Raw genomic sequence first — 13,010 nt, 5'->3', positions numbered from 1 at the left:
CAACCACACTGGCAGTGTATGTCACACGGTAATTTTCCAAGCAGATGGAAAGTTTTTCAGAGCAGGTTACAACACCAAAATTTGGATATACAGTGTAAACATGGATCAGCACATGAGAGCTGAGAAATGGAACTGTTGCAGATGACTGATTTATAATATAGAATAGTGCGTGTGCATTTAATAGACATTTTCGTGGGATATATGCTCTAAGGTTTTTACTGAGGAAACTGTAGATTCTAGTTATTTGCAGTTTCCACAGCAGTTTAAAATGCCTACATCATTTTCAGGTTGGTGAGTTTTCTCAGTCATTTATCCCAAAAGCACTTTATCTCACTTCATCTGGTTCATAATTGACAAGGGACTTGTGGGTAAGCAAACGCAGTCATGTTGCATTTAGATGGGCTAGTAATGTCAGAAATTTAGTTGCATTTGGAAAAACAGATCATAGGTTGGAATAAGTATAAATGTTCAAGTAAAACTGAATGAGTACAAGTTAATTATCGTGGCTCAGACCCAGGAAGCACTCTTGAACACTTATGTGCTCAGAGTCACAGCAATATTACTATTAGTTAACAGCTGCTTTCTGCAATAATGAAGATGTGAGGTTGAAAATTGTTGGCAAAAAAGCTGTTCGAATTGATTTTTATTTACTGCGAATCAACAGGACATCTTTGCAAATATAAAAGACATATGGAAAAGTCCACTGATGTAGTTGTACTTTGTTGTGTATCCAGATGTTCTCCCTCCTGTCCCGCTCCAGGGGCTTAAAGTGGAAAATGTTTTCTTATTGCTTTTAGCTGACAGCGCCAACATCTGCCTTGGCATTTCCCCTGAGGAATGATATTAGCATTACTTAGAGTTTCTGACTTATCATCTGTGTGTCGGGTTTTTTTTTCCTGTTTATTTGTTCTATTTTATTTTTAAATATCATGCAAGAACATGAGGCTTCAACCCTCTGTTTAATTCCTACTGAGAGAGCAGAGGTGAGACCTACTGAAGGGAGCAGGCTGGGTGGCAGGCTGCCGACCTGTATCACCGTGTCGCTTTGCCTGATTTTTAAGGTGTTAGAACTGGGGCATTAAAAACATTGCTGTAAGCTGATATTTTCCACTGAAAGAAATGGTATTTTTGTGCTCAAGCGCACTTGAAGACCTCAATAAGCTTAAAATCGCTCTACTTATTATAATAAATTTAGTCCATCATTAGATCACAGCATGGAGTGTGCTATGTGGTGAGTGACGGAGAGCCGAGTGAATTACATTTGGAAGCGCTCTTTGTTGTTTGTATATGTTGTCCATATACGTGTTTTCTCCTAAGAATATTACAAAAAATAAATCTCGTAGTTCAGAGCTGAGTTGATACATTGACTTGGCGTGTGTGTTTATGTAAAAGCTACCTAATTTGTCCCAGAGATTGACCCCCAAAAAGATCCTGCTAATACAAATGCAAACCAAAATAGACTTTCCCCCCAAACTTTCTGTCCTTCTTATCAAAAACTAGCCACACGGCAGCAGATTTTGTTTATTTGTTGCTTCTGTCAAAAGTATTTTTCTGTGCTTAAATGTAGCTTTTCAAATGGGAATGAGTTGTGGAGAAAATCCGGGCCAGAGTTCTCAAGTATAAGTGTTTTATACTAGATTCTTATCTCCAGTTCGTTTGCAGCAGAGTCTAGCTTTTTGTTCGGTTTTTACAATTCCCAGTAGAATAGGGCAAAATCTGAGACTGAGACTCCTATGTATTATCTATTAATGCAGATTTTAGCAACGTAGCTCCATGGCTAGGCACCTAAGTCAAATGGTACAGTTTCAGCTCGATCTGAGCATCTGCTTCTTCCTTTTAAATGGCTAAACTCTGAGTTGTCGTTTGAACGTCTCCGTGGAGGTGGGGGTGTTCTGTGGATATGGGCTTCCTGAGCCAGGGGTGGCAGCTTTGTGCTTCGGAGCCCCTTGGGGCTTTTGGTGAATCAAAGCCTCATTTTCAAATTCCCCTCAGTCTGGGGGAAGCCCCGATTCACATCTAGGTCCAAATTGTATTATTCAGTCCTCTTACCACTTAACATTGCTCTTAGTTCCCTTTTTCTCCTCCTGCAACGTTCCAGCTTTTCTTTCTGTGTTGTTTTTCTATTTGAATCCCAGTTCTCACATCACAGGTTTATGGTAGTGTCTTGCTTTCTGGGTATTGGATTTGGCTCCTGGGATCTTTGGAGAAGTGGTGGCATGTGTCTCCCTTGCTACTACTTTCCTCATTTTCTCCTGTGAACAGAAATATTTTCTCCTGTGAACAGAAATATTATACATTTATATGCTAGTAGCTGTTTTGTGTGGAACTGGCTTTGCTTATTTTTCATTATGCCAGTTTTAGCTGATGGACTCTGGAGCCCAGAGACTTCAGATTCTTTAGGATCTCACTTTTTTGTTTGCTTCCTTGCGCTCTGCACATTGTTGTTTTGCTTATGTGTTTGCAAGCATTTATGGTTCACTGCTATTTTTTGAGATCCTACCAAGAAATTCCCAAGACAGCTGCAGAACACTCCCTAAATCAATTTTAGAAAGACCAGTTCCCTAACTAATGTATTTCTTTGAGCTAAGACACAGAATAACTCTTCTGCAGATAACCAGGGGAAGAAAAAAAGACAATGGGTGCTCGACTCTCCACAGTCTTTCTGGCAAAACTGTCCCTCGTGGATTGCTATAGAGTCATTGCTGCTGCGTGGCTCAGTCTAGTCTGAGCTTCGTAATTTATGGACGTTGGCCCTGCCGGTACTCTGCTATCTTACCTAATCATTGTGTTTTTTATTAAGAAACACCTGTGCCGTTTATTAGCTTCTCGGGATGAACCTGTGAGAGTTGACATTGCTACTTATATTGTTTCTATAGATGCCTATAAACAGAAGGACTAATACAAGGAGACAGTATTTATTGTGGCTTTTTTAGAGCAGTAATATTCTATAGGCAAATAACATCATTTGCTTTTTCGTTATTCAAATGGTAATAGCGTAACTATTGCTGATACAGTGAGATACGTTGGTGTGCAAGGAAATGGTAGTGTATTTCTTTTAGAGCTTTGTCTGCAAAATGAAGAATTCTCAAGTGTAGAGGGATTAAAATAACCTGTACAGAACAGAAGTTTTCAGATCCGTGAGGTCTGATTCAGGCTTATCTCTTTTTTCTATAAACCTGATTGCTGTGCAAATTTCATGCAGAAGATTTTGTATGGTAACAATTCCCCTGTGAATTCATGTGAGGAAGTAAGGTCAAAAGGTTTTATTGAACTAGTAAATTTTGTCTAACGTTATTCAAACGCTCACATGCTTAGGAGTGGAGCTAGGAGTTGGGTGTAATTTGAAACTTAACTGTGAACACTAACTCATTTATTTTCCTTTGCCTTCATGCAAATTGTGCCATCTTCCTCATGTCTTTGCAGGTCAGGATCGCAGTGAAGCCACTTTAATAAAGAGGTTTAAAGGTGACGGTGTCCGATACAAAGCCAAGCTGATTGGGATAGACGAGGTTTCTGCCGCACGAGGAGACAAGTTATGCCAGGATTCCATGATGAAGCTCAAGGTGTGGTGCAACTTTTACTGGTTAATAGTACGGAGTCAAAGGGAGAGAATTTCAGTTTGAACTTTTGCTCATTCTCCTTTTATGACGCTGAGTCACACGCTGGTTAATTGTGTATTGAAGCTAGTCAATTTTACACAAACTCTTGGCTGGTGTTGCTTTTCCTGATTTATTTTTAATACATCATCTCAGAGCTCAGTAGTTAGTCGTGGTTGGCACAAGTGCAGTTTGTCCACAAATTACAAACAACACATCCACAAATTGAAAAATTGTATTATGCAAAAGGGGAGGTAAACTACTCTGAAGAAAAACAATACACCGGAACATTTAATATGATGGCACTGATCAACTACAGCCTTACCTTTAACTGTTATTTCCTATCAGGACAGGAAAGAAGGAGCAAGCGGCAGCATAGGGCGTAGGTAGCCAGATGTAAGGGGGAACTGGTGTACTCACAGAGAGGGGAATTTTCATGCATCCATAACAGCAGGAGTGATGGGTTATGGAACGAGGAGTTAGGGCCACCGAGAGAACGGAGCATGAGGATCTAAAGAGGAGACTTTGACTGGTCTGCAAACTTGGAGAGTAGGCGGGCAGCCTGAAAGGGTGAGAAGGAAGATGGACTTTCTGGAGCACGCTGGACACCTCTTTCTCTGGCTGACTGTTTTCTTACAACCCTCAAAGAGCAAAAGAGCCCCTATAGGAAGCATCCTCTTTGTGGCCTTGGGAAACATGGAAGAGCTGGGGTGGTTGATGGAAAGGTTGTGTTTTTCTTGAGTGCCCTCTTGGCTATTAGCTTCACAACTGCATTTTCGGGTTACCAGCTAGGTTTAGGGAAAAGACCCTCTGCAATCTTTGTAACTGTTTTTTCCTTTCAGCCCTCTCCCCAGGATGCCAATAGATTTCCCATTACTAATTTGGGGGAAGAGAAATCAGTAAAGAGTACTTTGTACGCTACCAAACAGAGGATTCCTGCCCTGAGGAGCTTTACTGGATAGGCAAAATACAAAAGGGCAGAAGAGAATAAGTGGTGATGGATGAAAAAGAACTCTGGTAGATACTTTACGCATCAGTTATGACCATTTTATGACAGCCAAAAATTAATCTGTTCTAAAGGTACACTCTTGAATTCTCAAACCTACCAAAATATTCTCACCTGTTGTGTTAGTATACTGGGCGTTTCTCATCATTGCTTGGTTCCTAGAAGCAATTCGGGAGACATGCCTCGGTTCTGTTGGGCAGCCTTTTGTCTCTTTCCTCAAAGCATTACCATTTCCACATATCCAAAATGCCAGATACCTATTTGCATGGGGGAGAGATTTAGCGAAACATTACTGCAAGATGGCTAAAACTTTTGACGACAGAGAGCCTCGGAAATTCATGTTTGGCTATAAGGCAGCATGATCTTGTAGGGTCTACAACCTGAGTTTTAACACTAGGGATAAGGTTTTGGGGTGACTTTGGACAAATCACTCAATTTTTTTCTCTTTAATTTTCATGTCTGTGTAATGGGTAAAATGACCTCTTGATTGTTAAAACATTTTGATGATTGTTAAAACATTTTGAAGAAGCAGAGCAGCAAATACAGGCTAAATATTTTTATTTATTTACTAGTTCAGTTCTATTTGTTCTTAGTACAGCGTTATTGATTGGGGTAGCCAGGATCCTGAGAGGCTGGACACAGGAATTGCTCTTAAGGTTATGCTGTGGAAGGATAATTTGTGAACATATCAGCAAGTTCACTTAAGTTAGAGCCTGAGATGATGAAAACTACTAACCCTCTCCGCCAGTTTTTTCAGTAGAGTTGAAGTGTGATTCTGCAAAGAATATCTTTCTTCAAAAAAAAAAAAAAAACGCGCAAAAGACCCACTCATTCCAGGTTTGTTTATTCCAGATAAGCGTGCTCCATGAAGTAAGCTAAAGTTGTTGGATATTTTTTCCTATACTGTTTGCTTTTTAAAAAAACAAAACAGCTTATAGCTGGGGAAAAAAGTGTGTTAGGAATGACCTTCAGCTTCCATGAAAACAAATTTCACGGAGGATTAGCTAGTTCAGGGATTGGATGTGAGAGCACATTTGAAATGATTTCTGGATAGCATAAAGAAATGTAGTACCTTGAAGAAAAAAAGAAGTGTGTGTGTTGTGAGGGGAGAAAGGTAGAAACAAGAAGGAGTTTTCTTGGAAAGTCCTTAAGTTTTCCTGGAAAAATGATGAATCCTCCTCAAGCAAATCTTTGCGCTCTGCTGCTGTGGGCCCCTATCAGTAAAAAAAAAAACCTAAGAGAATAATGAAACCAGCTAAACTGTTCTTTGTTTCAATAGGGAATTGTTGCTGCGGCTCGTTCAAAAGGAGAGCATAAACAGAAAATCTTCTTAACTGTCTCCTTTGGAGGAATCAAGATCTTTGATGAAAAGACAGGGGTAAGTAAAATAATTGTGTATTAGAACGAAATTGAATCTCTTCATGGATGTTCCTTTAAAAGCTTTTTCTAGCTGGGCAGTAATATCTCACTAGTGTAAGCACACATAAAACATCTGACAAGCTTGATAAAGGGTTATCATATATCAGAGCAAGCCATTAGGTGGCTGAGATGTAAAGTGTAGCACGGGGATGTGGTTTATTGTGAAGCCTTGTCCAGGATACCTCTGGAGAACCGTTTACTTGAGTATGCAAATGCTACTTATATGCATAAACGCTCACAGCTCTTGAGTCCGGAGTTGAAACTGTGATAAAACTGATGTCATCACAGGAGGGGAAGGCAAATATTTGGCACTAAGAATTTAACACAGTTGGAAGAAATTTACTGCTTAGTTACTTGTATTCATAAATTATCTTGTTTCAAAAATATCTAAAGTATCATGGAAGAAGAATCACCAGGTTCCTTTCCGGTTCTTATGCTGATTACCAAGAGAGTATTGCACGTCCTCCTTACTGTTTGGTCCTATTCAATATTTTTCAATAATTATGTTCCCCACTGAGAAGCAGAGATCTTCTCAAGGGAGGTATAAAAGAATTAACCATGTTATATAAAATGAAAAGGCATATTGATTACCATCTGAAAACAGCCTGTGATTAAGAAAAATACAACCAGAAGCATGTAAATAATTGTGGAATTGCTGGAGACATGAAAAAAAAAATATCAAGCTTTGAATCCTACTGTAATCATGCAGCGATATCTTCGGTGTCAGTGTCTGGCTGGAGGAGCATGGTGATGAGTAATGACTCAGTATCTATGGAAAGTGGCAGGAAGGGATTTATTCTCCCTCTGCCAGATCACAGAATTGCTCCATGGAAACATCAGCCTGCTGGCTGCTGAAGACTTTAGCCATCAGTGCTACAGACTGGTATCTGTGCGGGTACAGATTTTCTCATTCAGCCTGGGCCCAATTGCACCAGTCTTCTGAATGCTGCTTAAGACTCCTCAGCGGTACATGTCAAGTGAATTTTGAGAGCCTAATGACAAGGGATTAAGGTTGAGATGAGAGGCTAGGATTGGTTTGGATCAGATCCCCTGTGTCCTGGGAAGCTAAGGGGAAGAAAACAAGCAGGAAGAGGGAGCTGTGGGCAAGCAGGAGAGTTAAGCATGTTTTTCCTGCTGAGGCCCAAGAGAAAGATGTGGATGGGCACTGGAAGCTGGGGAGCTCCCAGGAGCTGCACATGCTTCACTGGGATAACCCTGAAGACGTCCCGGGGAATCCTAAGAATTTCTATCATATCCATAATTTCAGATCAACACAATCGTGGTCACCTTGATGTACTATACTCCTCTTAATTGCAGTGCCTGTGAGAGAGTTGTCTTTTGTCAGGTAGGCAGTAACCATAAAAACCAGAGCTTTCATATCTTCTGTGGCAGAAGAAGTTTATGTTGTATGGAGCAGGAGAGAAAAGATATCTAAATAAGTCTGAGGCTGCTGTTTGGAGTTGCCAGGCAGCAATTTGCCTAGCAGCATCTGGTAGAGGAACTCACAGGAGACTTCCATATCTTCGGCAGCTTTTGCCATAGCAGTATTATATGTGATATTTTTGAACTGCTCTAAAAGAAAGGTACCTAGACACAAAGCCACAGCACATACACTGCTTTAATCCTAATTAAGAAGATATTTTGCAGCGGTTTAAGCTCTGCCTTGAATTTTAAAAGGCTCTTGATTTAATCTTTTGAAAGATGGGCTATTTAACATGATGCCAGAAATAAAGCTCTACTGATGATAGATGAAATTATCTTTGCCAGTTAATTTATACTATTAGAAAATCAATGTCATTGAGCTCTCTGATACATAATACAAGTAGTAATGAAAAGCTTGTTTGGAAAGTGTTGTGTACAGCGTGTGTAAAGTATTATTGTTGTATACAGCGTGTATACAAAAGCACTGTTTAAAAGAACACTGAAGTTGCATCCTGTGCTCAAAAGATTGGAAATGTCGGATTAGGTTTGCCTGTGCAATCTTGATCGAGTCCTCTGTTACACAGACATTATTACAGTATTTAACTACATGATGATATACCTTTTTTGCCAGAGAATGCCAGCTTCATTCAGTGCACTGCACAGAGTATTCACTTGATGAACGATGTATTAATATTTTGTTTTCTTCAGTGTGCAGCCTAATGCCTTACTCTGCAGTAGACAAATCACACTGAGATAACAGAATTGCTAATTTTCTCTTGGGCTTGTCTCTAGAAAATAAAATAGGAGAAAGGGAGAGACTTGTCTGTGGCACTTGTCTCTGAATGTTTCGCAGACATTAATGGATTTATTTTCATAACAGCTCACTGAGGAAAGGGGTTGCGTTTGGAAACAGAGGTGTAGTTTTACCAAGTTGTGTTGCCTGCAGTATCCTGGCCACTCGGTATCTGCAGCCAGTGAGGTAAAGTCACAGGAACAAGCTTCCTTCATTTTATCGCTCTGACACCCTAAACTCTTAACTCTGCCGTAACATCCTTACGGTAACCCTGTTGCTCGCTCACTGAGGCCTGGACTGGAAACTTCAGGTTTGCTTTCCAGACATCTACCCCTTGAGCTATTGCAGTGACGGACAGGGGTATTGGGTTGTTGCTCCCGAAATGAGGGCAAAAGGGATATGGGGCACTTTCACCATCAAGTGTCTCAGGGACTTCTGAGACAGGAGAATTGTGCTTTCCGTTTCTCGCTTTTGAAGTCACCGTGCGACTGATGAAGACTTTATCAGCCTGTTCCTCACAGTCACCATCACTTCTGCTTTATCTCCATCCTAGGTCTCTCGTGTCCCAAACCCAGTTTCACGTCCTGGACCAGTTTTCCTTGTAATCGGTCCAAAGCGCTCCTCGTCTGGTTTCTCATCTGAACTCTGTGGCCAGCAAACCTTAGTTTCATTTCCTGGGATCCCATAGCCTAATCCCATTCACTCTGTCTGTTTCTGTTTGCCATTATTTTCTCACTCTCATCCAATCTGTCCCTACTTTGCCAGCCTGCAGTTGCTTTCTGTCTTTCAAGTTCCTGCTGGTAGTCACATGTGGTCTCGACATCTGAAATATGTTGGGCCACTTCAACAATAGGCCATGTCTCTTTGTGCTTTTTGAGCCTGTCGGAGTGTTAAAGATGCAAGGCACTTCGCACAGCACAAGAGACTGATATTTAGGGGTGGTGCAATGTCTGTTGTTTGTATGGTGTTGGCCTGTCGTGGTGTAATGCTAAGAGATATCAGCTGTTGGGGTAGTAAGCAAATACTGCCTGTGCAGTCTAACATCAAAGTCTGTGTGCTGAAGTCACGTCCAAAGAAAGCTGTGTTACAACCAGAACAAAGTGCCTCCTATAAGGCAAAATTTGCCAATGCAGGGCACTTACAAATCCATTCTTGACTGGGAAGCAACAAGTCTCGAAGGGGAAGTCCCACCTGCTGGCAAAACTGGAGATGTACAGTTGCTCAACCTTACTTTTTTGATGCGAAGAAAGTGAAAATGACTGCAGAACAGTCATTGCATTTTGCTCACACAGGTCTTCTGATGTCCATGTGATCATTAGGAGTATATAAAGTTTGGAGATGTTTGGATTTGTGCAACAGGAAGCAAAATGTGTCTTTAATAGGACACACAGGAACAACCTGGGTGATCTTGCATTTGCTTCCCCCCTATCACCTGCCAGGGCTTTCTCCCTTAGCTGTGATTCCACAGCTTTGGGATTCCCAAAGAGGTCTTTTGGGCCTCAGTGCTCATTTATTGTTTGATTGGAAGGATTATTTACTTCTCTCGAATGTCCTTTCTTGATTTTTATCATTAGCTATTGCTATCATGTGTGCCACAACAGCAGGTCTGATGTATTATGAATGAGAAAAAAATATTCTGAAAAAAATGCAGGCTTCTGTACGTTTAGTATCTTGTAGGCTAATATTGGGGTTTAATTTATTACAATAAAAATCAATTTGTAGCTCAAAACTAGCATTTTTTTTAAATTGGCAGTGTCATAGCTGACTTCTTACAGATGATTTAGGGAAACTGCTCCAAAATTCATTACAGATGAAGGGCTGTAGTTCTGTTACTATTGGAAATCATGTGTCGGATTTTTTTTTTTTCCCCTGTGTTTTATAGCTGTCTTTAATATAGTTCAGACCTAATATTCAACAAAGATCATTGATTTTAATAATGTTATTATTCCTGCAATAAGGGATTCTGTCCTCTAAGTAATTTTATCTGCAGAGGAGATTTAAGTTGAAGATGGAATAACATTTGGGAAGAATTTATTCCACTAAGGAAACCCCAAGAAGGATTTGCTATAAGTTTGCACTGTAGATGGAAGACCATTTAGTGCACCTATAGGACTGCAAGAAGAAATTTTATAAATAATGCTAATAACACTTTTCTATTTCATTGTTCTATTCTGTGGACTAATCTAAGCAGGTCCCTTCATACCACTTTTCAAAAACTTGTCCGCATGTTGAGAAAGTGATAGGAAGAGAGATGCTTCGCAGAGTGCACCCTGTGAGTCTGTAGTCTGTGTATCCTGGGTATATGGAGTACCTCTTCTGCTGGAGGTGTCTGCCTGGAGTCAGATGGCAAAAAAGCATTTGGAATATGTGGCATGTTCTTCTGTCTAAAAAAAGAAAAAAAATCCTTCTGAAAATGGTAACGATCTAGGAAAAAATCAGTAAAACTGAACATCAGCAATAATATCTAGTTTGGCTTTTACTCTTATACTCAGGAAAGGGAAAGTAAAAGGATACCATACCATCCCTCTACATGAATTGTTCTATTCTTAATGTCCCAACATAAGCTATATAATCCAAAGTTACATTAGTTTGAATAACAGTCTGTTTTCTTATTGTAGCCTGAAACATCTCATTATGCATTGTTTTTGACCCTGTTTCTCTAATAAGTATACGTTTTTTTCTTGTATTGTTTGTTGGCCATCTATCCCACCTCCCCATATGTTGCTTTTTTGGTCATTTCAGTGGTGTTGATATTTATTTGTAGTTCGTGTTATTGGTTACTGTCTGTTCCAAAGAGAGTTTGTTTAATGTATCCCTGGACTTCTGTGGAATCTGTCAAATACATTGCCTGCAAGAAAGATTTTGTTTTTGATTTAAAAAATCCACAAAAGTTACTACTAAAACCAACCTTTTTCTACTCAATGTCTCTTTGGAGGTTTCATGGCTGTGTACTGCATGAAAATAATTTTTGATCATTTGTTCTTCCATATTCCTCCTGTACCCGGGTTAGAACTCAAAACATCGTCTTTCAAACGTGCTACCAGACAAGCTGAAATTTACTCTTTGTTACTTGGATTTCATAAAAGGTCTTTTATCTTTTTATCGTCTGTAAAAGGCAAAATGCGACTAGTTGTATGATGCCTGTGGCCCTTTAAATGTTCTCTTCAGGGTGGAGGCTGGTGATTAATGTGTTGCTTAGACAAAAAAGGTAACTCTTCGTATAGCAGGATATGCAAAATTTTTGAAGAACCATCATTGTTCATTAGCTATTTATGAATATTATTTTGTTAATCACACACATCAGGCTATCTCCCTGTGATAGCTTAGTAATGCTTCATTAGATGCGCATGACTAATATGGTCTCCATAAAGAGGTTATAGTTTTGTCTCATTGTTAATTTTTATAACAATAAATCCTTGTTTGTTGTAGGTTACTTTCTAAAAATGTTTTTAAGGATAATACATTAATTCTGTAAAATACTTGGAAAACAGTTTTCTTCTACATTTATATAATGAGGTTTACTTTTTATCTCATACTCTTTCTAAATTGCAGATATTCTGTTGACTTCAATGAAAAACTCAAACATAGTGAAAAATAAATATATTGAAAGTAAAAATATACTATTTGACTTTAAGAAAGAATTACTTCCGTTAAAGTAAAAATTTGAGTCAGGTCATGGATATACAAACTGCCTGAATATAGTGCAATATATATTTCTGTATCAGCTGTTGTTACAGATGAAATATTTATTTGGATTCCACAGTCATCCCAAAAGCATGACAGAGCTGTATCAATACCTTGTTTATTTAAACAGATGCACTGTAACCCAGCCTTTGAAGATGAGAGACTTTTCATGCATTTTTCTTATTTTTGTCAAATGCAGCATCCTGAGAGTTTCATTTGCACTTTTTATTATGTAAACTCTTCTCATTCTTCCTTTCTATCCCTTAATTTAACTTTTATTACCTTAGAGGAGGATTATGTGACTCTCATGCCGAGCTGGGTTTGCCTACCTGGGAAGGTGTTACTTGGTGAGCAGCAGATCCCTGTCCCACGGAACGGTGGGACAGGACTCTGCCTGGAGCGTTTCCTACCAAAAACGCTATTTGCCTCTTCACATCGGCCACTGAGCTGGTGGTTCTGCTCAGCTACTGAACGGAAGGCAGGCTTCTGCTTCCACTGTTGAGCAGGTCCAAATAAGTACACCCATAATGAGTGATTTTAATCCTGCTGCCCTCAAATTGTTCACCTGTATAGTGACTTCTATGGTCTGGATGTGATGCGACCCCATCACTGTTACAGTTTTTTACGTCTTGCCCATCTTCCTGACCCTTTAAGCTCTCTTGGCCTCATACTGTACAGATTTTCAAAGTTGTTGCTATGGCTTCTAAAAGGCATTTTCCAGGCTGAGGAGAGGCTTTATCAATTTTGCGCTGATAACCCCAGTATGTGCCGATCTTCTCTATTTGATGTGAGTGATAGTGTAAATTATGCTGGTAGATGAATGGGACAGCTAAAATTGGCTGAAACAAAATTTTGGCAAGATTAAAACTCTCACTATTGGCACAAGATTTAAAACGTACCAAAGGTACTTCTTGCCTTTAGTGGAAATCTGTTGATTCTGGCATCTATGACCAGAAATCGAGGTACCGTTATGGAGCTCTAGTTATTCCTTGAAGGACATGTGCTAGAGCAGATGAAATGTCAAACTGTCAAGTCTCTATCACTGAGTGTATCTGAATATTTAAAAATAGAAATAAGGGAAGAATTCATT

General features: G+C 39.6%; 1 protein-coding gene across 36 annotated transcripts in view; it reads left to right on the top strand.

The window, feature by feature from the left end:
- Window positions 1-13,010, top strand: part of DAB1 (DAB adaptor protein 1) — a 507,009-nt gene that overhangs the window by 435,609 nt on the left and 58,390 nt on the right. For all 36 annotated transcript variants that reach the window (XM_009683303.2, XM_068953299.1, XM_068953311.1 and 33 more), the window contains 2 exons: window positions 3,424-3,563; window positions 5,882-5,980. In XM_009683303.2, the coding sequence (XP_009681598.1) occupies window positions 3,424-3,563; window positions 5,882-5,980 (239 nt within the window). The remainder of the gene's footprint in view (window positions 1-3,423; window positions 3,564-5,881; window positions 5,981-13,010) is intronic.

The sequence above is a fragment of the Struthio camelus genome, chromosome 8 (assembly GCF_040807025.1).
Source record: "Struthio camelus isolate bStrCam1 chromosome 8, bStrCam1.hap1, whole genome shotgun sequence".
NCBI classification, from domain to species: domain Eukaryota; kingdom Metazoa; phylum Chordata; class Aves; order Struthioniformes; family Struthionidae; genus Struthio; species Struthio camelus.
This window is presented reverse-complemented; position numbering and strand designations above follow the sequence as displayed.